Genomic DNA, 24,399 nt, shown 5'->3' on the forward strand with positions numbered 1-24,399 from the left:
TTAAACGTGCGTCCTCTATAACCGCCTCCTTTTAATTTTAATGAGACGCGCTCTTGTTTCGAAAATCGAGGTATCCGCTAAAAATATCTAGGGCTTTTCAACAAAGATCAAAACACTCTGATCATCACTCAATACACTCTTTCTCTACAATCGACCATCGACTCGCCTTGCAGACAACGTCCCCTCCGACAACGTTAGGTTCCTTCTCTTCCGGCGAGTTCCCCTCCAACGATGTTAGGTTCCTTCTCTTCCGGATGACTTCGCATCGCCGACGAGCTTGGGCTCTCCTGCCATCATTGGAGACTATTCAATTTTACGTTCCCCAGGTCCGACTAAGGTAAAGTTACTTGAGCTTGGTATTCCTGCTGAAACTTCCCCGGTTAGCTAGAGAACTAACTTTCATCTATATTTGCTAGAATCAAGTGACAGAAGAGCAAGAGCAGAATGAGGGGAAGAAGCGCCTGGTATCCATGAAATCGATGATAAATTGAATACATTCAAGGGTTTCTCACATTTTGAAGCTTCTCAATTTGAACACAAGGTAACATTTCAAGATAACTGATGCTCTTAGTTTGGTTTTCTCCTCGTGTATATGCTTGCACTTACTTGGGTTTGATTATAGCTGCTCTTTTCATGGTTTCATCTTGTGTAAACTTCCATTTTGCAAGGAAAATAAAAAATATAACTAACTTTAGTGTTTCTCCACCAAAAATAGCTGCTAAAAACTAGCCATCAGGTTTCAATGCCAACCTACTCTGTCACACATATAAAGCAAGTAGCCAATTATCAGTACATTAGTTCCTGTAGGCTGCTATTGAGAAGGACATAATCGTCTTTTCACATAAGTATCATTACCTGTATCATTGCACCAGGAAGATCATTTGTCCAGTGGAGTCCCAAGCAACTTATCACTAAATCAACATAACTTTAACACCACAAATAACAATCCAAGTAAGTAAAAGTTGTCAAACTAAAGCTACCCTTCCCACCAGAATCTTCTTTTTCCCAATATCTGGTATTCACAAGTCTCAAAAAGAAAACATATCCTTCATAACTTACCATATGTAAGTGTAGGATTGATGGATCGAATCTTTTTAACTACTTCTAACACATTATCAAAGAAAGAAACTGAACCAATGTAACCTGTAATTGTAATTTGTAAATGCATCAACAAAACCATCAAATCATAATTCTTCTTCTAACTAGTCATGTTAAATAAAATGTTTTTTAAAGATATAAAATAATCAAATATCTGTCAATAGATGTGTGTAGTATAGTAGATTGTTAGCTTCTAGGCCTTCTATCAACTCCCAAAGTTGTTTTCCATTTAGAACTTGCCCTCACTGTAAAAGTTCATATTCAAAATTTTAATAGTATTATTTCTAACTTTCAAATTTCTGTAAAAGCTCATAAAATTTTATAACAAACATATAAAAATATTCAAACAAGCTCATATTCAAAATTTTAATAGCATAAAGAAACAGATACACATAATAACATGCTGAAAAAAAGACTAAACTACCCCTAATAACATGCTGAAAAAGTAATATGAACAACATGCAATCCGAAACTACAATAAATACAAATATAAAATTTTTTGTCCCTGCTTCAGTTTTGTCCCTGTACAGTTTTGGTCCCTACATCAGTTTTGGCCACTATACAATTTTTTTTGTCCCTGCACAACAAATACAAATATAAAATTTTGTAAAGGATTGGCCCCTGAACATGTATTTGACATCTGATTGGCCCCTGAACAGTCAAGAAACAAGTAAAATCCACAATATACCGGACCAAACAACTATCTTACAAATCACGAAAATGCCATTGAGTTCGACACACACACACACTAGAGGCTAGATGTAACAGCCCAAAATCTCAAGTATTGCTAAGTTGCATTTTGGGGGTGTTTTGAAGGGGAGACTCGGCGAGTTGGAGCCAGACTCGCCGAGTAGGGTCGCAGACTTGGTCGCGGGTTCGCGACTGGACTCGACGAGTCCAGATATAGACTCGGCGAGTCGACGCTGTTCAGCGGAAACCCTAACCGTTCAGTATTGGGTCGTATATAAGGGTTATTATGCCGTCATTTCACGACCTTTGATCAATTGGGAAGAACCCTAGGCGACTGGGGCGGCTAGAGCAAGCTTGAAGGCCATTGGTGACCTTGAAGGAATTGTTGTGCAAGGAGGAGAAGGGTTCTAGCTAAAGGAACTGCAGGGAGTTCGAGTTCTGAAGTTTGGGGACATGGAAGGTACATCATTCAGGTAATAATTCGGGTTACATTCTCCTATGATTGATGTGTATATAGATTTAGGGTTTATGGAACCCATTTGGAGTCTAGATGGATGGTTGTGTTGTTATTCAACGTTTATAACCTTGTATTAGGACCCTTAGAGGTCCAGAAGGTCCCATGTTTGTATATTCGAGAATATATGTATCTCAGGAAGCAGTTCGATCGACTGCATGGCGTAGACTCGCCGAGTCGGATGATCAGACTCGGCGAGTAGCTTGAAGATTCACGGGGACTCGCCGAGTTTGTTCTTCAGACTCGACGAGTAGAGTCGGGGTGGCCCCGCGATTCTTCCACGAGGACCTCGTCGAGTCAAGAGGGATACTCGACGAGTAGAAAGGGATCATTCAGGAATTGGTGAGAACGACTAGACTCGCCGAGTCGCCAGGGTACTCGCCGAGTCCAGTCGAGATGGCCGTTGACCAGAGTTGACCTGTGTGTGATGTCTTAGAATCAGTTAACGTGGAAGATAGAAGTCATAATAAGAGATATATGATGATACAGGGAGCTTGTAGCTCGGAGGATCAAGTGCAAGAGATTTCAGGAGTTGCTATCTTCCAGTGTCCGCGAGGTGAGTCTTCTCACTATACTGTACCCGGAAGGGTTTGATTGTGTGACCGGAAGGTCGAACATGTTATGCGTTATGTAATTATAATGTAAATGAAAGTTAGAAGCTACGTGAGATATGCATGTTTATATGGGCCGGAAGGCAAAGTGTTATGTGACAGAAAGGTCAGGTATGATATGTGATGTATGTGCTTGAGTGTTAGAGTAAATGTATTATGTGCTGCGTATGTTTCGGGCCGGAAGGCAGGTCGATATATGATATATGTGCTTTATGTGTTAGAGTAAATGTATTATGTGTTATATATGTGTATGGGCCGGAAGGCGATTACCTTATGGGCCGGAAGGCAAATATCTTATGGGCCGGAAGGCGATTATCTCATGGACCGGAAGGCGTTGTGCAGTGGACCGGAAGGTCAGGGCCTGGAAAGGCGTATTTGTGTAAGGTGTATATTGGGGAACTCACTAAGCTTCGTGCTTACAGTATTTATGTTATGTTGTTTCAGGTTCTTTCAGTAACGCGGAATGGCATCGGCTTGATTGTACACACCGAGGAAAGAGTTGTATTTTGGAGGATCCTGGTTGTCTATTCAAATGAAAATGGGACTATGTTTTGTAATTCGAATATGAATAAGATTTTAAACAAGTGTTTTAATATTAAATTGATTATTTAAATGAAAAAAATTTTGCTTTGAAAATCACGGTGTTACAATTGGTATCAGAGCCTTGGTTTGAGGGATTCGGACGCGCCTACGGGTGAATCTGGACTCAAACTGAGGAATTAAGGAAAAGGTTTTCAAATAAATAGTTTTCTAAAAGTGAATAAGAGTTCAAAGAGAAAGCAAGAAAGAGCAGTGTGTACAATCAGCCAGAGCCAACCGGTGATTTCCCAAAATACCCTTACTTTTGTATTATGCAATGTCTATTATGCACTTTATGAGATATTATTGCATGCTAGAGACAGGCTAGGTATTTCATATCTTAGGACTAGAGTGGCCTGATTTGTGATGCCTTAGTCTAGGGTTTGCTGTTATATGTGCGTTATGCTTTTGTGTGTATGTGATGAGTGAGAGTATCTAGTTAGAACGCACAAGGGGTAAAGCTACGGGGTACAGAGGTACTTCCGAGGATGAGCTGAGAAGGTGGAGCTACCACAGATGGGGAGTCCTATGTATGCTTCAATGCTCGAATGCTGCTTGCTTTGTGCTTTGTGGAGTTATCGATGATGGGAGTCAGCTACTAAGCGAGTATGACGATACTCAGGAGGTAGATGGCTGGCATCATTAGGAACTCTTCAGCAGCTGATAGCAAAGAAGTGGGAGGACAGCGGAAGGGACTAGGGAGTAAACCTAGCCAGATGAGTGCGCCGGTAGAGTAGAGGATTTCGCTGGAAAGCGAGCACGCGCGATGAGATGGGTGAAAGAGCAGGTTTATTAGCTACTTAGGAACTCTGGGATGGTCCGTGTGGAAAGTATGGGTAGATGTGGCAGGTAGTATGGGCCCGTACTACTGGAAGCAGAGGACCCATACTTGATACAGGGGGCATTCTGAAGGTCCTAAGGAACAGATTGAGGAGTGATGTTATGGTTCGAATACCATACATCGGAGCGGATACAGAGTGATGTTATGGTCAGGGCACCATACATCGGAACAGATTGAGATAGATGTTGTGGTCCGAGTGTTATACATTGGAGCAGATTGAGGAGTGGTGCTATGGTTCAGGTACCATACACCGAAGCATGTTGAGGAGGGATGTCATGGGATGAGTACCATGGTTCATAGTGGATGATGCTTGTGGCTATCTTGTTATCCGGTTATCGATCGGACGAGCACGAGCGAGCGGGATGCGAGGATTCGCGAGATCCTGCGTGATGAGATTGCTGCATTGTTGCGGGCTGAGTCGCCAGAATTGTTTGGGTCGATCAGGACCACTATGATTGAAGTAGTTTGATGAGCGATATGCGGCTCTCGCAGAGACGGCTGCCGCGGCAGTTACAGCGGCTGTAGCAACGGTAAAGAAAGGGGCTAGTCGGGGTTTTCAGTAGCGGGACTTCTATTATGCGAAGCCTCCCACATTCGATGGAGTTCAGGACCCGATTGTTGCTATGAGATGGTTATCAGACATGGAGGGGTGTTTCTCCACGAGTTTATGCCCTGCTGATCAGAGGGTGAGGTGTGCTCAGAACCTATTGAGGCTCGGGGCGAAGGATTGGTGGAGATTGACTACGAGGTCATTTTCCGATGCGCAGAGGGCTGCGGTTTCATGGGATCAGTTCAGAGGGATGTTCAGTACTCGCTATGTTCCGCGGGATGAAAAGGAGAAATTGGCTCGGAAGTTCCTTGAGCTGAAGCAGGATTTGGAGTCGGTGACTGAGAGCACCGGGATGTTTATTGAGAGGGCGATGTTTTGCCCTGAGTTCGCTTCGGAGCAGGCTCAGATGTCCCGATATCCGAGTATGCTCAAGGGGGGGGGTATCAGACAGTTCGTGTCTGCGCAGAGGCGCGAGACCGTGTTGGTATCGCAGGAGGCCGCCATGTGGCGTGAGTTAGAGGTTGAGTTGCAGTTGCGTGAGATGAGGCAGGCCCCGATGCAGTCGCAGTCGGCGCCGAAACGGTCCATGACCGTAGACGTTAGAATGGGGGATCGGAGCGGTCACACTTGTGGGAAGTGTGAGAGAGATGGCACCGGAGCTTGTTGGTCCAGTGGTGCATGCCGCAAGTGCAGAAAGGAGGGGCACGGTGCACGGGATTGTCGGCAGTCAGTGCCAATTCGGGATTTCAGGATTAGTTATCAGTGTCGGCAGGTTGGACATTTGAGGGTCAACCGTCCACAGTTTCCTGCAGGACCGGTGCAGGCTCTAGCATCGGCCACCTTGAGGAGTTCAGGAGGAGGACAGGATGGAGCAGAGCCCAAGGGCTCAGGGTCGTGCTTATCGGCTTGCGGCAGAGGGAGACGGAGCAGTGCCGGAGGCAGCTGCGGGTATGATGCTCTCTTGATGTCTTGATTAGCTTGCGTTGATTGTGGCGTATTGTTTGTGCTGGTGTCTGGTGTGGACTTCGATGCGGTATTCGTTGTGTCGTGGGTTTGGTTATGGGTTATTGCTTGGGAATTCCGTTGGTCATCGTTCGTGAGGGTTGATAGTGGAGATGCGGCACTGGGTTGAATGTCGAGTAGCATCTGTAGTTGTGGAGAGGATAATTGAAAGATCGGATTCTTTTGAGCGGATTGATCAGGGAGGAGATGTGTTTTGCTGAGGGTTGCTTACGCTTGTGGGAAGCAGTCAGTGGGTAAATGTTCTCTTTGTGCAGGATGGTTCTGAAAGGTCGTTAATGACGATCGGTGGCAGTTAGTCAGTGCTTTAGTGGGGGAGAATTGTAAAATTCTCCGGGAGATCGATGAGTATGTGAGGGTGCTTAGCTGTTGGGATTCAGCAGTGTTTGTCAGCACAAAGTATAGGCCGACGGGAGCGAGTGTTGGGTATGCGGGGCGAGATACAGACCTAGGGCCTTTGATTGTGGAGGCCTGAGAGGAGGCTGGGATCAAGCTTGAGTAAGTAATCGGAATTTTGCGATCAGAGTATTGGTACGTTTGAGGTACGTGATGGGTTGTACTGCATTAATCCCACGGGATTATGTTATGCATGTTTCTAGAGCTGGAACCGGAAGGTTCCTAGAGTTAGAACCTGAGGGTTCGTAGAGTTTGGGTGTACGGACCCACAGAGATATAGCCTCGAGTGGCTAGTATGTGTTATGAGAGTCGGTCCAGTCATACTGGAGACTCTGTTGGTATTGCTGGATTGGTTTGAGATTTGCGGATCGTGTATGTTGCAGTGTGATTGCATTGGAAGGTCTGGCCCCAGGTTATTGATCTTGTTTAGCGGAGGCAGTGATTTTGATGAGTGGAGAGAGTGCATGGGATTGAGAGCCCCTGCAATGAGAACCAGAGTATGTGAATAGCAGTTACGCAAAAAGGGTGGTGTCGCTTGGGGCGAGCACCGTGGCACCGGTTGGAGTGGCATTATGGTCAAGAGGGTTCCGTGGAAAAGGAAGAGGAAGGTATGTAACTCCGAAGGGGGTGCAAGTTCACGAAAGTGAAAGCTGCAGAGCAGAGTTATGGTTAGAGTATTTCGAGTATGGTTTTGAGCATCGTGTTCGCGGCAGTGAAGTAGGAACCCATCTGGTTGGGATGTCTGTGGAGGCTCAGAAGGGATGCATGGAGAGAGAAAATTTTAAATTCTCAGTGTGAATCTGATCAGAGTGTAGGGTGGATGTAGTGGTTCATCTTGAGAGATGTTCGAGGATATCACCAGTGTATCGGGTCTTTCCACCTGCGGGTGTTTGGACTAGTTCAGTATGTGTATGTAGTGGCAAGGGGAGAACTTGTGAGAGTTGCTCTGAGAGTGAGAATGGATCTCTCAGTCGGTCCGGAATGGACAAAGTGGGCTTTGGATTGGGGATCTGGTGGTTCATGGTTTCCTAACCCCTATTGGTCGAGTGATTGTTGGGATTCAGAGCAGGTTCAGCAGATGAGACAGAGGTTGTTGACCGCCCAGAGCCAACAGGAAAGTTATGCGGACAGACGCCGGTCCGAGCTTGAGTTTCAGGTCGATGACTTAGTACTCCTGAAGGCCTCTCTTTGGAGAGGAGTGATTCGATTCAAGAAGAGGGGCAAGTTGGAGCCCCGGTACATTGGGCCTTTTCATGTGATTGCGGGGGTAGGCCGGGTGGCCTAACGGTTGGAGTTGCCCGTGGATTTGAGACAAATCCATGATATTTCTTTTCATGTGTCGCAATTGAGGAAGTATGTAGCCGATGAGTCGGCAGTGTTTCCATTAGAAGACATTCAGGTGGATGCAAGCCTGAAGTATGCCGAGAAGCCAGTAGTCATCAGAGAACGGAAGATCGAGGTTCTAAGGAGCAAGGGGATACCTCTGGTGTTAGTTCAGTGGCAGCATCCGGAGCTAATTTCAGAGTGAGACTTCGAGGGCGAAGTTTGATTCTAGTGGGGGAGAATTGTAACAGCCCAAAATCTCAAGTATTGCTAAGTTGCATTTTGGGGGTGTTTTGAAGGGGAGACTCGGCGAGTTGGATCCAGACTCGCCGAGTAGGGTCGCAGACTTGGTCGCGGGTTCGCGACTGGACTCGACGAGTCCAGATATAGACTCGGCGAGTCGACGCTGTTCAGCGGAAACCCTAACCGTTCAGTATTGGGTCGTATATAAGGGTTATTATGCCGTCATTTCACGACCTTTGATCAATTGGGAAGAACCCTAGGCGACTGGGGCGGCTAGAGCAAGCTTGAAGGCCATTGGTGACCTTGAAGGAATTGTTGTGCAAGGAGGAGAAGGGTTCTAGCTAAAGGAACTGCAGGGAGTTCGAGTTCTGAAGTTTGGGGACATGGAAGGTACATCATTCAGGTAATAATTCGGGTTACATTCTCCTATGATTGATGTGTATATAGATTTAGGGTTTATGGAACCCATTTGGAGTCTAGATGGATGGTTGTGTTGTTATTCAACGTTTATAACCTTGTATTAGGACCCTTAGAGGTCCAGAAGGTCCCATGTTTGTATATTCGAGAATATATGTATCTCAGGAAGCAGTTCGATCGACTGCATGGCGTAGACTCGCCGAGTCGGATGATCAGACTCGGCGAGTAGCTTGAAGATTCACGGGGACTCGCCGAGTTTGTTCTTCAGACTCGACGAGTAGAGTCGGGGTGGCCCCGCGATTCTTCCACGAGGACCTCGTCGAGTCAAGAGGGATACTCGACGAGTAGAAAGGGATCATTCAGGAATTGGTGAGAACGACTAGACTCGCCGAGTCGCCAGGGTACTCGCCGAGTCCAGTCGAGATGGCCGTTGACCAGAGTTGACCTGTGTGTGATGTCTTAGAATCAGTTAACGTGGAAGATAGAAGTCATAATAAGAGATATATGATGATACAGGGAGCTTGTAGCTCGGAGGATCAAGTGCAAGAGATTTCAGGAGTTGCTATCTTCCAGTGTCCGCGAGGTGAGTCTTCTCACTATACTGTACCCGGAAGGGTTTGATTGTGTGACCGGAAGGTCGAACATGTTATGCGTTATGTAATTATAATGTAAATGAAAGTTAGAAGCTACGTGAGATATGCATGTTTATATGGGCCGGAAGGCAAAGTGTTATGTGACAGAAAGGTCAGGTATGATATGTGATGTATGTGCTTGAGTGTTAGAGTAAATGTATTATGTGCTGCGTATGTTTCGGGCCGGAAGGCAGGTCGATATATGATATATGTGCTTTATGTGTTAGAGTAAATGTATTATGTGTTATATATGTGTATGGGCCGGAAGGCGATTACCTTATGGGCCGGAAGGCAAATATCTTATGGGCCGGAAGGCGATTATCTCATGGACCGGAAGGCGTTGTGCAGTGGACCGGAAGGTCAGGGCCTGGAAAGGCGTATTTGTGTAAGGTGTATATTGGGGAACTCACTAAGCTTCGTGCTTACAGTATTTATGTTATGTTGTTTCAGGTTCTTTCAGTAACGCGGAATGGCATCGGCTTGATTGTACACACCGAGGAAAGAGTTGTATTTTGGAGGATCCTGGTTGTCTATTCAAATGAAAATGGGACTATGTTTTGTAATTCGAATATGAATAAGATTTTAAACAAGTGTTTTAATATTAAATTGATTATTTAAATGAAAAAAATTTTGCTTTGAAAATCACGGTGTTACACTAGAGCTCTTAAAAACTGTACTTATTTTGTTTAGACTTTCTATTACCCTTGCGTTTTTTCAAGCTTTTCCCTTGCAGCTTCAAATTCTTCTTCACTCGGCTCTTCACTTAGTTGCGCTCCACCATTATGTCTTGTTTAAGGATCTTACACACTCCCAATGAGTACGCAATAATGTTTTATCGGTTTGGTTCGTTACCTTCCACAGTTTTAGTTTAAGGAAATGTAGATGTACGAACTTTTCGATTTATGATCTCTCATTAGAATAGCGAGTTGTTTAGTAATTACATAACGTAAACCCTAGTACCCACGGGCTAATTGAGTCGACCGGTTTGACTTGTTGACTTCAATTGACTTTGACTTGACCGGAAATTGACGGTTGTCACATCATCCCCCTGTTAGAGGGAATTTTGTCCCGAAATTTGAATTTAGGAAAGGAGTAGGCATGAATAATCGAGCCAAGAAGTGGGGATACTTCCTAATCGGCTGATTCTCGTGCTCCCAAGTGAATCCAGGTCCTTGGTTAGTATTCCAGCGAACCTTTACTAATGGGAAGCAACATTGCTTCGTCCGCTTGACTTCTCGGTCCATGGTTACTACGGTTCTTCCACGAAGGTGAGGCTCTTGTGGAACTCGATCTCGTCGAGGGGGATTACAAGAGTCTCGTCGGATAGATACTTCTGCAAGTCCGAGACGTGTCGGGTAGAATGTACTTTACCAAGCTCGCAGGGGTAGATTGAAGTTGCGAGTTACAGGGTTGATTCTGACAAGAATCTCGAAGGGCCTAATTATCCTGGATTTTAGCTTTCCACGCTTTCCGAAGCGTACTAGGCTTCCATAGGAATTTGATCTCTCACTCTGGAGTTCTAAAGGTTTCTATCTCTTGCTTCTCTTCCCAGAAAAGGGTTGCTCCTTTCAGGGTCAAAGTCGTAAGAGGGTTCCGTAATTTGCGAGAAGTTCTAAAGGGACTAATACGGTAGGTCAGCGAGACATAGAATTTCGGCGTGTTCCCGTCGACGCCTTTGGTGCTGACAATTTCTCAACGGTTTTGATTAATTGAAAGGGTCCTCAAGAGTTTCCACATCAATAATAGTGTGTCTTAGGAATTTGACTCTTCAATTCCAAAACTCGTATCTAGAGAACTTCAGGTAAGGTTTCTCTGATCGTATTGTTTCTGCAGTTTGTTATAGCTGCTCTCCTTGGTTTCCTTCTTACTACGAGGGTAGATAAGCAAGTCATTTATAATGAAAATGACAAACTAATCCTAGTAAGAATGGCATATCCTATTCATTAAGTTCAAGAATACTGCGAGCGGGTTGGTCCTATCCGAGGGGTATTACTACGGACTTGCAGCGTCCGCGTCGAATTTGGAAGATTGTCCTCGGACATCCTTCTCCAATACTCACGACTAGTGATATTCAGATCTCAGGTCCAATGCTTGAAGGGTACCTCGTTCCTTGCGATTGATCGGCCTATTTGTCTATGCGAGGTAGATAGTAATGATTTCTATTGGAGATATTGTCGGGGCCTCTGAAGTCGATGGACCTACGAGCAATTTGTCTTTCTATTTGAAGAACAATACCGGAGCTCTCCATGGTGAGGGGATTGGTTCTTCAATTCCATTGTTGAGTAGTTCGACAGGTTTGACCTGACAGTTTTGCAGCTCGGTAGGAAGCATGTGGGTTTGGTTTACGCGACTAGACTTATTCGGATGGTAGGACGTTCACTCGTCCTCCTGGGAAACCTTGGTCTGAAGTTCATGGCAGGACTCGTACTTGGTCCATCTATCATTAACTTGCGCATATAAGTTGTATGTACTTAAGGTTGGCAAGACAGTTGGATGGGTGACTCTACCCCAAATCCACAACCAGACATGGAACAGGAAATAGGGCGGAAGCACACATCCAATATCTATAGAATCTTAATTATACATTATCCTCGCGTATACACGTAGTAGTGGTAGACTAACCGTATCCGTCCCAATATTCTGTGCTTGAACCTTGTCTGTTGCATGCGTGACATTCCCGAAAGGTCTCCTGTAAATACTTGTGATAAGGTTTTGGGAAGTATAACACTCCTCTGGTGTGTGTTTTGGAGTTTCACAGCGAGAAATGACTCGGAGGTCCGTGCTGGACGTGTTTATGGGAGACAAAGGTTTCGATATTTGGAGGGTTAGGTGAAGGGTCCTTTTGTAGTCGTTAAATCGGGAAGATGAGGACTATACCAATCGAAACTGAATGGTGACAACTGAATCTTTTTAGATAACATGTGTTAAGTTGTATTCATAAGAAGAGCTCACTAGAGTGATAGAGTATCTTGTGTTTCTTTTCAGGGTGTTCCGTTTTGTTTGATATTAGTATTATTGTAGATGATTCATACCACGGTGTCTAGCACTGGTAGTGGGTGTGTTTCGATAGCCAGTGATGATACTTGATATCATGATCCCTGACAGTTCTCCCTACGATCGAGCGGTATATGAACGTCATATGTAAGTTGATGTTGGTGAAATTGTCGAGTGGGTGGCCCCACTCAAATCCTACTACTAGACATGGAATAGGAGTCAGGATGGAATTATTTGTTTCAAGACTTCAGTATTTTGATTATAATTAACCCCGATTTATGTACAAAGTCATCACATCTTACAGGTAATGATCCTAAGGTCATATATGAATGTCTTTGGTTTGATTTGACAAGAGAGTATTTTAACTATTTTTAGAAAGACGGTGATTTTAGCAAACATACCAAATTCATTACAAACATATGGTACTTAAACGTTTTTGTCGTTGGAAACATTACAAAAGTCCTAATATGGTTCCCTATTACCCTTTCTGGTTCGTTTGTCACACTCCTTCGGCTCCCCCGTCATTCCTCTCAGTTGGACAGTTTCTCTTGAAGTGTCCTATTTCGCCACATAGGAAGCACACTGGAATAACATTGGTATTGGGGTTGAAGCGATGTACTGAGTCGGGGCCCTACAGAAACGGACGGTATGTCCTTTCCTGTTGCAGTTGTTACAGTGTAAAATTCGGCAAGCTCCTGTGTGATGGTAGTTACACTTATTACACTTTGGGAGTGCTCCCATATATTTCTTGTCTGATGCTTGAGCGGTAGATGTTGTGGCTGATGTCGAGGCATGTGTTGTGACTGCTGTCGTAATTGTAGGGGTGGCCATGGGTTGTTGTCTTTTAGCGGATCTTTGAGATTGGTTACGCTCCTTTTTGTTCCAAAACTTTCGCTTCTTGTTCGTAGGTTTGTGGCCTGAGGCGCCTTCGTTGGATGGCACCCGTTGGTGTTCCCGATTGTTACAACCATCTGTATTGTCAGTACCGCTTCCATATCTGCTGGCATTGTTAGCATTGAATTGCGCCATGACGGCTGTTATGGCTGCCGTGACCGCAGCCTGAAAAGTAGCAGAGTCTATTTGTAGGGTTAGCGCCTTTCTAGTTGGTTGGTTGCCTCTTGGTGAAGACATAGCTCTGTTTCACGATGCAAAAACGACTTCGTGAGTGGAAATAATTATCTCAAGTGCATCCTTACGATTTATATTCGCATATATAAATTCTTGCACATTACTGTACTATTCCTAGTGTTTTTGCTAACGTTCCTGAGACGGATTTATAGTAGTGGGTATAAGTAGGTTTCGTGCGGGCGTTAAGATGTACTCATCTTAGGTCATGTTTGTCCAAATACACTTAGCTGAGGAGTTTTGATGGAATCCGGTGCATTAGTGCAGGTATGATCGCACCCCATAGGTCTACGAAGAAGGAGCCTCTCAACCAAAATGTTTAAAGGTAAGACGGAAATGAGTCTTCAGAATGGCTATACATCGCGAGTTTTCTAACTAAGTTTATCTTATATCAATTTGTAACGTAATTCGGTTATTAAGGGTGTTCTGTAAACAGTTCATAATGAGAGTCTTTATATGGTAAACCCATGAATTTTTTGTAGTTCCGTATCCAAGTGAAACCTTGAGATTTGATCCAAGCTAGGCCTTTCTTACGACCATTTGATGTATGCTTAGAGGTATGATTAAAACTTAATAGACCTTCGATTCTGTTAGGTACGTTCTAATCCCATCTTGTTAATATGATTCTAGTAATTCTGGCTTCACCGAAAATTTTGACCTAGATGTAGGTTTACTCCAGACTATTGTAGGGAAAAGTTTTGATAGCAACTAGATCTCTTGATCAGTATAACCGCTTAAATCGCAGTGTCGTGTTTATGCTTAGAATAGAGTAGCACCAACGCATACTCATGAACCCATTTTACGAGGTCTTGCGAGCGGTATGAACTCTACTCGCGACGATATGTCCCTTTCGATGCCTGAGGCAAAGTCGATGCACCTTGTAGCCCTGTCAATCGATGCTTGGCTGCAATCATCCTCTCTTTGAATGTCGTGTGTCTACCCTGTTACCTTCTTACTTCTGTCCGAGTGGCGATAAGGTCCTAAGGAGAGAGTTGGCCTCTGAAGTAGTCTCTTTCCGAGTTTCGGGTACGTGAGACGGTAGGGTCTGTAGTAGTGCGTAATTTCCGAACTCGGGTTGTAGTCTACCTGCTTTAATGCCCGATGTTCGCGATCTGCCGGGTCTTCGTCGGGAGGGCTCTGTCAGTCGGTCCCCCGTTGTTGAGGTCATAGCACCCTCGTTGGTCTCCACATGGTGGTTGTTGTCATTGCTATCGACATTCAACCCTCGATCACGATTGCCCAACGGGGCACAGGTTCGATGTAGTCGAAACGGTTCGCGGAAACCCTTGCTATGCATGGAGGATTGATTACCTCCGGTTCCGCTTCTGATTCTTCTCATAACCATTCACCATTTCTTGGGTTCGGATTAGGAAAGTAGGGGTCGTCCGGTAAGTAGGATCTTATTATGTTGTACTTGCGAGAATAGGAGTGGAAGAGATAATTAGGCGTCTAACTCTATAATTAATTACTTATACGGGTGATCCTTATTAGTTACTTCTATAATGACATAGTGCATACTAATTACATATAACAATATATGATAGACCTTCGAATAAGTGATCCTACCCTAGGTCCACATCCAAACAAGGAAAAGGAAGTAAGGCAATGACCACAAATTCTAAGTCTATGATTTCTAAGTTATATATAACCTTAGAGTATCCACTTAGGGACTATAGACCTATTATTAAGGATCTATTTCGTTTTCATATAAGTTATGATATTACAAAATACTCCTATAGTATTTTAAACTCATGTTCTGTTCTAATGTTCTCATTGTGGTAGTGTTGGTAAGTTTTTAGACTTGTTGCCATATCACAACCATTCTTGGGCATGTGCTAATCACTCCTCGGACCAGCATAGTTGATCAGGCTATGCCACTCCCAAGACTGACCATACATCCCCGAGCTTACCTGTGATATCCAACAATCATTACTTTTGTTTTGTTCTAGAATGATGCTGACCTTAGTATGTATGCATGCATGTATACCTTTAATAAGAAATTATTTATTTCTAAAAGTATAATTGTTTTGAAAACTTTAAATCAGAGACTTTAGTCCCAATGCATTTATAGTTTGTATATCTTATGTGGTTCGATATACTTAGTTCACTATAAACAATGCTCTGATACCAATCTGTCACACCTCCAAACCAAGGATGGCGGAAACGTCCGGGGGTGGAGGACTTCATGTATAGTATCACAACAACGTGTATAATAGTGCTCAAAGTAAATACAACCACCATAAATTTAATTGAAAAAGTTACACCAATGTATATGTTTACATATTTCAAATCAATTACATTATGATGACAAAATGAACTGATTTACGATTTATCGTCCCATCCTCAAAACACTGTTGATTTCCTGTTTCACTGAATTCCTGAGAATACAAGTAGTTTTGAAAAAGTTTCAACACAAAGCTTGGTGAGTTCATAAGCTTTTGATAGTAAGAGTTTGAAAAATCGATCTTTGTAAGGAGTTGTATGTTACCAAGAAAAATCCAATATTTTCCTTATGAAAGTTATGTGGTCCTAAATACCAGGACCGAAAATGAACAAGTATTTGTCACACTTAAGGATATAAAAGTGGTTTTAAATTGGCGTAAAAACCCTTTTTAATTTGAGAAGAATCTCGTAATGAATGATGTGTAGTCTTAAATACCAAGACTGAAAACATACAATAATATCTGTAATTATTTATATAAAAAGTGATTTTAAATCGACATAAAACCCTTTTTGATATGAAGGCATACAAGTATTTTTCCATACTTAAAGTAATTTCAGTGAGCTAAATCGACATAACTCGCTAATTTAAAGTTAGAACCCATAAATCTTATGATTTGTTAATACCACATGTGAGCTATCATAACCATACTTGACTTAGACGGCCTCGTAATACGATGTTCTTCAGGCGTCGCCATTAAATGACACTTGTCACCACAGACCTGCCGGTCTAGCTGTTGCAAGCAGCTCAAGTGTGGGTTTGTCAAACCCAATATAGATCTATACACAACTATCACGTTCTCCCTACAAGAGACTCTGGTTACAATTTACAGGACTTTTTGAATTGGTTACTTTGGAAGTAACCCGAAGCGAATGACTCACAAATTTATTCATTAACAGATTTACGTGAACTAAACTGAAAACCTTTGGTAAATAAGTTTGAGAAGTAAATGATACATAAACTATATCTATTATAGTTTATCCAAAACGTTTGTAATGTATAAGAACTCTTTTATGAAAATGCATTAGTGTTATGAATTCATAAACTATGCTTATTATAGCTTAATATACGTGTTCTAAATGAATGAATAATCTTATCATGAATGACTAAGTTTCAGTTTATGATGATAAACTAACAAGGAAACACATTCAATATTTAGAACTTATTGTTATACACTTTGCTCAACATAATACAAAGCGTTATGAAAGTTATAAGCTGTTAACTAATTTTTAACCTTTCTGCGCTGTTTTAGAAAAGTCATAGAAAAATCATACGAAGTCGAAAACTAAATCCATAAATTCTGAGAGTTCCCAAAATGTGTCTAGTTTACTCATAAGTTTTATCATGATTTTTAATGACCTCCAAATTGGGTGAAAAAGTCCATAATCACAGACTGGTCCGGATTGGTGTTTGAAATGATAGGCAGTTTTGTAAAAATCACCATAAATTGTAGAAAAATCGTATGGAGATGTGCAAGTAGTCATTTTAAAGCTAAGAACTAGAACTACTTACACCTAAAGCAGGTTTGAAAACAAAAATGTTTAAGTTGCCCAAAACAGTCCGTGAATGGAGTCCAACTTTTCTGATGAAAGTTGTTAGAAAAATTTAGTTATGTTCTTGGTGTTTTAACTTGTATTCCCCCCCTAAAAACTTGAGAAAACATGAAATTACAGGGGTATGAACTCACCTTGAGTGGTCTCAGTAGATGAGTGTTGAAGAAGAGAATTGTTCAACTCAAGAACACTTGAAGATTCGAAGATCTAACAAGAATGTGATGATGTTTGTGTAAGGAATCAATGATTTGAGAAAAAGGGAAGTGTAATAATCATAGAGAGGATGAATTATTCTTACCAAGAGTGTGAGAAAGCTTGATAAGCAGCCTTGAATCTCGAATTTGAGGGAGGTAGTTGGAGAGAAAAGGTTGTTTGATCTTCTTGGTGAAAATGAGGAAAATGTGTGAAGTGAAGAGAGAGAGAGAGAGAGAGAGAGAGAGAGAGAGAGGATTCCCTAGCTCTTTGAGTAAGAGTTTGCTGGAAAATGAGTGGAAAAGGACCATGAAGTGACTAGGAGTGGTGGGGAGTACAATGGCTAGTCATGGGAATGGGTATGGGGTGGTTGTTTGTGTCAAAGATTATGGTAAGATTCACACTCCACCTCATAATTTCACTTAATAGATTTTATTCTAAAATATATATTTCCATAAAAATATGTCTAAATTATGAATATTTAGGGTTTTATATGTTAAAATATGATTTTTGGAGAAAATCCCACGTTAAAATGATTAAAAACGGACTTAAAACGGAGAAATGATCGAAAACCGGGTGAAAAATGAAGAAATCCGAAGTCCAGGACCGGAGGCGCTAAGGCTCGGTCATCAGCAGTCCACATCCGAAGGGAGGTCTTGGTCGCGGAGGCGGATCTGAAGGAAAAAGGGCTGCGGTCCGAAGTCTTGATACGGTCAGGAGGCGAGGCTCGCTGCGGCTGGACGATTGCGGTATCCTTGGCTGTGGCTTTGGATGGCTGCGGTCTCCTCGGCCTGGCTCCTTTGACTTCGTTTCAAGAAGGGTTTGATCCCCATAGAAGGACTCCGACCCTAACAGGGTATTTTCCTAGGTATCTTCCCGTTTCGCATGGTTTTTCACTAAGTCAAGTGTCGGGACGCCCCAATTGATTACGAAAAACCAAAAGAGGTTTTGAGAGAGATTTGGGAGAGATTTGACATACTTGGAGAGATTTCTCATACAAAGAGAGATTTTAGAGAGATTCCACATTCTTAGAGAGATTTGGGAGAGATTTGACATACTTGGAGAGAATTCTCATACAAAGAGAGATTTGAGAGAGATTCCACATTCTTGGAGAGATTTAGGAGAGATTTGACATACTTGGAGAGATTTCTTATACAAAGAGAGATTTGGGAGAGATTTTGCATAAAGAGAGGTAGAATGAAAACGATTAAGAGAGGTTTCGTGTGAGACACTTGTGAGTGTTTGGCTCCGCAACGCAAGGTCCATAAACCCCATTATGTCATGTTTAAGGATCTTACACACTCCCAATGAGTATGCAACAATGTTTTATTGGTTTGGTTCGTTACCTTCCACAGTTTTAGGTTAAGGAAATCTAGATGTACGAACTTTTCGATTTATGATCTCTCATTAGAATAGCGAGTTGTTTAGTAATTACATAACGTAAACCCTAGTACCCACGGGCTAATTGAGTCGACCGATTTGACTTGTTGACTTCAATTGACTTTGACTTGACCGGAAATTGACGGTTATCACATTAAACTTCCAAATAGATAGAGACGACACTTAATCACAATCAGGTGTGTCCTCATTATGAATGAAGAAAGTTGCATGGATAAGATTTCCATACATTTTACTTGTATAACAGAGTCAGAATACATTATTGTTTAGGAAACCACATATAAAGATACTTAAAATGATTAGTTAATTATGATTATGAGTAATCCTATTACGCAAGTATTGGTATCTAAGTCATATTTATGTAGCTAAAATATTTTCAATAGTATTTTTATGTTTATGGGATATAAATAAAACCAAAAATGTTAGTATTCACAAAGTTTATTCAAATCAAGTTTGGCAAATATACTTAAAAAAGTTTCTTCATTAACTAATTCATGAAAGTCACGCTGGAGCTATAGTAACTTGTGTTCTAAGCGAATATATTTAATTGAAATTTAGTATTTAGATATTAGAACAATATAAGAAACATATACTGTAAGGACTTGATATATTGGATATAGACTTTTCATTAAATAATTTGTGTTATGTATTAGCATGTTTAATCCTTAAATAACATGGTTATTCTAAATGTGCATAGTCGTTCATAGCTATGGTAACATCTATGAAATAACACTAATATGAAAGGATTGGTTGATTCATGGAGATGAAAATAACAAAGAGCTGCGAACAAATTCATAGGTAGTTGATTAGACAATAAGTATTGGACATGACCCAAATCAAAATCACTTTATAGATCATAGGCATGAGTGATGTTTGATAAAGGTAAATATCTTTATGTCCTTTGACCTGAGATACATATTGGGGACTTAAATATAGAGAAATATTATGATTTGACATGATTAAATGTGGTCCGGAATCATGCAGCTATAAAGGCCATCGTTGGGAACAATACGAACTGTGCAAGAGGTGTATGTAGTCAAGAAGGGATTTTTCCTCTTATGCGTTAAGAGTTAGACGTCTAAGGCACCTTAGTTAAAGTTGGAAGACAAATGAGAATGATTTGATCCATGTCTCAAACATGATGTATGAACAAATGGAATACTAATAAACTTACTTAAAGCATCAATTGTAGCTTTGAGCTCTTGGAATTGACTTTTGATAAGAAGGCACTCATTCGAGTGTTGTTATGAACAGTAGCCCATTGCTAGATGTCAACTACTATCTATATCAATCCATAATGAATCTTGTGTAAGTGTAAGATTTTTGGATATATAAGCTCAAAAGTCATTATTAAATTATATTTCCTAATAACATATGATGGTATAAGGTCAAACCTTAATCAAGTTGGTACATTTATTATTAATATGATTATTAATAAATATATTTAACTTTTGTAATTAATTAGGGAATAATTATTATTTTATGAAAATAATATTTTAGAGAGTAACTAGTATTTAATCATATGGTATGATTTAATATGGTGTCTACAAGTATTTACACCTTTAGTAGTCAATTTATATAAAGTATATAAAGTTTTACACTTAAGAGAATATATTTCATTAGTTGGAAAAATCAAATCTTTTACTCCTCTCAAAACCATAAGTACCTAAAGAGTATGTAAGATTGCTTGCCAAACTCCCTCTTACACACTCCATACTTGTTAAGTGTTATGCATGTGACTTGAATAAGGGTATGGAATTATGATCTAGTATGTAACTATATAAAGAGAGTGAGGCTTTCACTTATAAAGCTAGTGATTTTGATCTCTCTTTTTCTCTTTATGAACCAGGTTCACTCTCCCACTTCCTCCTTCTCCTTTAATGTGTAGTGTAAGAAGCGGTGCTTAGAAGTTCTTCCGCTTTAGTGCTTAATTGTGCTAAGCCCTTAAAGGCTTAAAAAGTTGCTTATACAAAGAAAGAAATTAAATTCCATTGTGTCTTACTCTTAATGATGGAAACTTGTAAAGAAGATCAAGCAAAAACAAAAAAAAAAAAAAAAGCTTGTCTAATTAAAAAAACAAATACAATGACAAAAATGTAGAGAGAGAATGGAAAACATCGAAAATTACTTGTAATAACATTTCATTCAAATTCATGATAAGCACAATGTTAACACAAATGTAAAAACCCAACAATGAATGATTCTTTTTGTCGTTCACAAGACGAAAAGTAGTTTTATGCACAAATGAAATGGATTAGGCAAGTAGGCAGTAGGCAGCCTATTGACGAGACTGGACCGCCACTTTACAAATGGGGCATGTTTTCTTCTGGCCCAGCCATTGCTTTATACAGTATACGTGATAGAAATGACCACACTCCAACTTTCCAATCTCATCCTCCCCTTCATACTCCTCCTGTTATGTCATGTCAAATGTCAAACCCAATTCATAAATCATATACTCCTATTCATTTTTTCTTTTAATTAATACTATTAATCATCAAAATATCCAAAATGCAACAACTCTTTTGTTTAAATTTCTTTTTCTTAATGTTTCTTACTTTCCCCCTATATATATTTTCTTGCCTTGACGTTCAAAAAAAAAATCACCAAACCATCCCTTAGCTTTAAATCTTACTATAACTTCTTCAAGTCACAATTGATTGAAATTCAATCCACTATTGGTGGAAAGTTTCAAACAAAATTGACCTATTTGCCCATCATCATATCATTACAAACATCTTGATGATATCGCACGTGTTTTGTTGTTTACCAAAGGGTGTACTTTAGATATCTCAAAAGATTATTTTTGTAAAAAGTACAAAAACGTCATGTAAATATTGAAACTCTCATATTGCGATTTATTTGATTATTGTGACTTCAACCATCGACCATTTCTACAATTGTCAGATTCTTAGACTAAAATCCCTTCTCGCATTTGCCATCATTAAAGCATTTGTCTTGTTATTAACTTACGATGTATCTTGTTTGGATCCATTTTATGTGATCAATATCTTGTTATTAACATCTAAAATTACCATGTTACAAAATAAAAATTATAGCATTCACTATGTGTGAATGATGTTTTATAAACCAAACCTGACAAATGGTGCATTTCCATTGCATTTCATTTGGGACGTGAGATGATGACACCACCGGGGGTTTGGTTTTCCTGACACATCGACCGATCTCATCTTCTCTTAAACCCGTACTCACGTACCCGATCTTGTCACCAAGCTCCAACAACTCCTATTTCAACCGTAAAAAATAAAATATACCGTTAGAACCGACTAACGACTGGCCAAGCTTTCTAGGGCTATTTCTGATAATCAGAATAAAAAGGACATTCATGTTTTTTAAGTCCAAGTCCCACCTTTTTAGGATAGGACAAAAAACCGTAGATTTTGTCTGATTGACATCTGTCTTCGACTATTTGTTCCGGTCTAAGTTGTGTCCTAAGTAACGAAGGGGAAATAACAAACAAACCTCATAAGACATAGAATCAACATCAAGCCTCCAGTCCCTGTATCGATCATGATCGAATCTTCCCCCCATAAGCAAATTACCTTGGAGCATAAAGATCTACACCAAGAAAAAAAATTGTAAATTAATGTTTAGTTTGTAAATTTGTAAAAGGTTTTGTAAATTTTTAGTTGGTGTGAAGAACTCTAGGCTTAAAAGGGTATTTGGAATTGAATTCCATGCGTTTTAAGGTGGAATCTTGAGATCCATCGGTGAAAGAATTTTGTGAATTCCGTTGAATTCCAACGGAATTCGCTTCCAAACTCATTTGCAACCAAACACACCGTTTTTTACACAATAAACAAACTTAAAATGGTGCAAAACTAGTTTTAATATCTTCAAAATTAGAAATAAATGCAAAAACTAGCGTTGTATTTTCATTGATTTGCTTATTATACTCTTACTTTTTCTACCAAATTACAACAATGTCATGTAAAGCAACTGTTATAATTGGAAATGTTTTTTAAAGTAATATATGTTAATAGGAGGAAAATTTTAAACTATAATGTTGTAATTAAAAGAAATGAGATTAGAATGCTCTAGTACAAAATAAATAAAAGTAAGTTAGCTAATTTTTGCATTTACCCCTTACAATTAGTTATTGAAAGCACAAACAACTGTCAAATCTATGAGCAAACCTCAGCAAGGCCTTCAGGAGACCGATGTCTAACATGGCGATGATGTCGAGCTCCGAATACATCAAATCGATGGTGTGGGATTCCAGAATCGGTATCAAAAAATGGGAGTTCTTCAGGATGCACCATTCTCCTTCCACCTCGCTGCCACCACAATTAATAATCCATCAAAATCGTCTTTAAAACCAAAATTGAATTCGAGTTCATGAAATTGAAAACAATAAGAATACATCATGAACAAGCATACCTCTCGTAGATTGATCTTTTCACCATCGACTTTCCCTCTACCGGAAACTACCCTTCTCGATACAACACAGTCCACTGAAGCAGCATCTGTTGACAACCCAATCCCAGGGCCACACCAAACATCAGGAACAACCAAACAAGACGATGAACTTGCTATCGCCGGCACCGGCGCCGGAGGGGGACTATTGTTTGTAGACGAAAGTACCAACCCAACACCATCACCACTGGGTTCATTACTTGAAGAAATACAATTCTTGTTCTTTTTCGGTTTCTTCTTCCTCACCTTCTTCCCTTCCCAATTCGCGGACGTCCTTATCATTGTCGGCACCGACACTTGCGCCGGAGCAGTGCATCCCAACCCCCTAAATCTTGTAGATGTGAAGTATTTCTTCTTGGTAGTGGTGTCGGAGATGGGGGAGTCATCGGTGGCGGGGGTAACTGTTGAGAGTAGAGATGAAATTGTGAATTTAGGGCGTGTGGGTTGGATTGGATCTGTGTGATTTCTGGGTTTCCTATATCTAATTTGATGTTCTTGAGACATTTGATGATGAAGAACTCTCTATCTCCCTTCTTCTTCGGCGTGTTCTTGATTGTTGGTAGTTTGCAGAGAAAGAGAGGAAAGAAGTGAGAGGAGAGAGAAAATCGAAACTCGAAATTTGCAAATAAAGTTTGACGGATTTGATTTAAAGATTGCAGAAAGAGAGGGGGAGGGAATATAGGAGATGGATTTTCGAGAGATGGTGGAAAGAGAGAGAGAGAATGGTTGTTGCAAAGGCACGCATCCCTATTAATTATAAATAATTGTTGTAATAAAATATTATAATATATAATTGATTTGGATAATCAGTCGTTTTTAACTTTTAATGTTTTTTTTTTTTTTAAAATGATTAGTTAAGAAAATTAAGAGATAAAATAGAAAACTGCATATGTGTCCCTTTACAAAAAATTATGGGTTTTATATTAAGACTTTTTGGTAGCTTCTTAATTGCAAAATTAAAAAACAAACTCCTAATTTTTTTTCAGATGAAGCACGTTTGATAGCATTTAAATTTATGCCTCTTGATTGATAAGATGCCCTTAATTTTTAAGATGTAGAGGCGCCTCTGAAAATGAAAAGAAAACGTGTATTCCACTTTTGCCCTAATAGTTCTCCTTTCCTGCTTCTCTTCGACGCCTCTACCTCCCTTCCACTGCATCTTTGATTTCAACCCTCCACCATCCACCCGTAACCAGTCGATCACCGCCTCTGCCTCTGCCAGCAACGCCGCCTCAAACTTCCCCTGCCACCGGCCAACAACGATGCGCTCCAGCTTCATGAATGGGTTAACAGATACTGCTCACAGGAATCGTTTTTTCCTTTGTCGGAATCTTTTTTTTTCTGGGATTGATGTCTTTGGAAGCAATGTTTTCTGGAATTGATATTTTCTAGAATCGATTTGAATTTCTTTTTAACTGATTTAAAGTGTAAATTTCTTGATTTTGCATATGTGGTCAACTGGTTAATAGATACTGCTCGCAGGAATCCTTTTGATTTTGAATAAAAACTCATATAGAGATTGTTTGATTGGAATATGGAAATGTAAATTCATGAAGATGACATAA

General features: G+C 40.6%; 1 protein-coding gene across 1 annotated transcript; it reads right to left on the bottom strand.

The window, feature by feature from the left end:
* Window positions 1-20,521: 20,521 nt before the first annotated feature.
* LOC111915555 (uncharacterized) lies at window positions 20,522-23,565 on the bottom strand. The gene is made up of 5 exons (XM_023911211.3): window positions 22,799-23,565; window positions 22,555-22,695; window positions 21,881-21,976; window positions 21,494-21,643; window positions 20,522-20,810 (listed from the first exon to the last, which is right to left on the bottom strand). Exons 1-5 carry the CDS (start codon window positions 23,336-23,338, stop codon window positions 20,676-20,678), a joined length of 1,062 nt encoding a protein of 353 aa, XP_023766979.1. The 5' UTR covers window positions 23,339-23,565; the 3' UTR covers window positions 20,522-20,675.
* Window positions 23,566-24,399: the final 834 nt, after the last annotated feature.

Source organism: Lactuca sativa, chromosome 8 (assembly GCF_002870075.4).
Source record: "Lactuca sativa cultivar Salinas chromosome 8, Lsat_Salinas_v11, whole genome shotgun sequence".
Classification (NCBI taxonomy): Eukaryota; Viridiplantae; Streptophyta; class Magnoliopsida; order Asterales; family Asteraceae; genus Lactuca; species Lactuca sativa.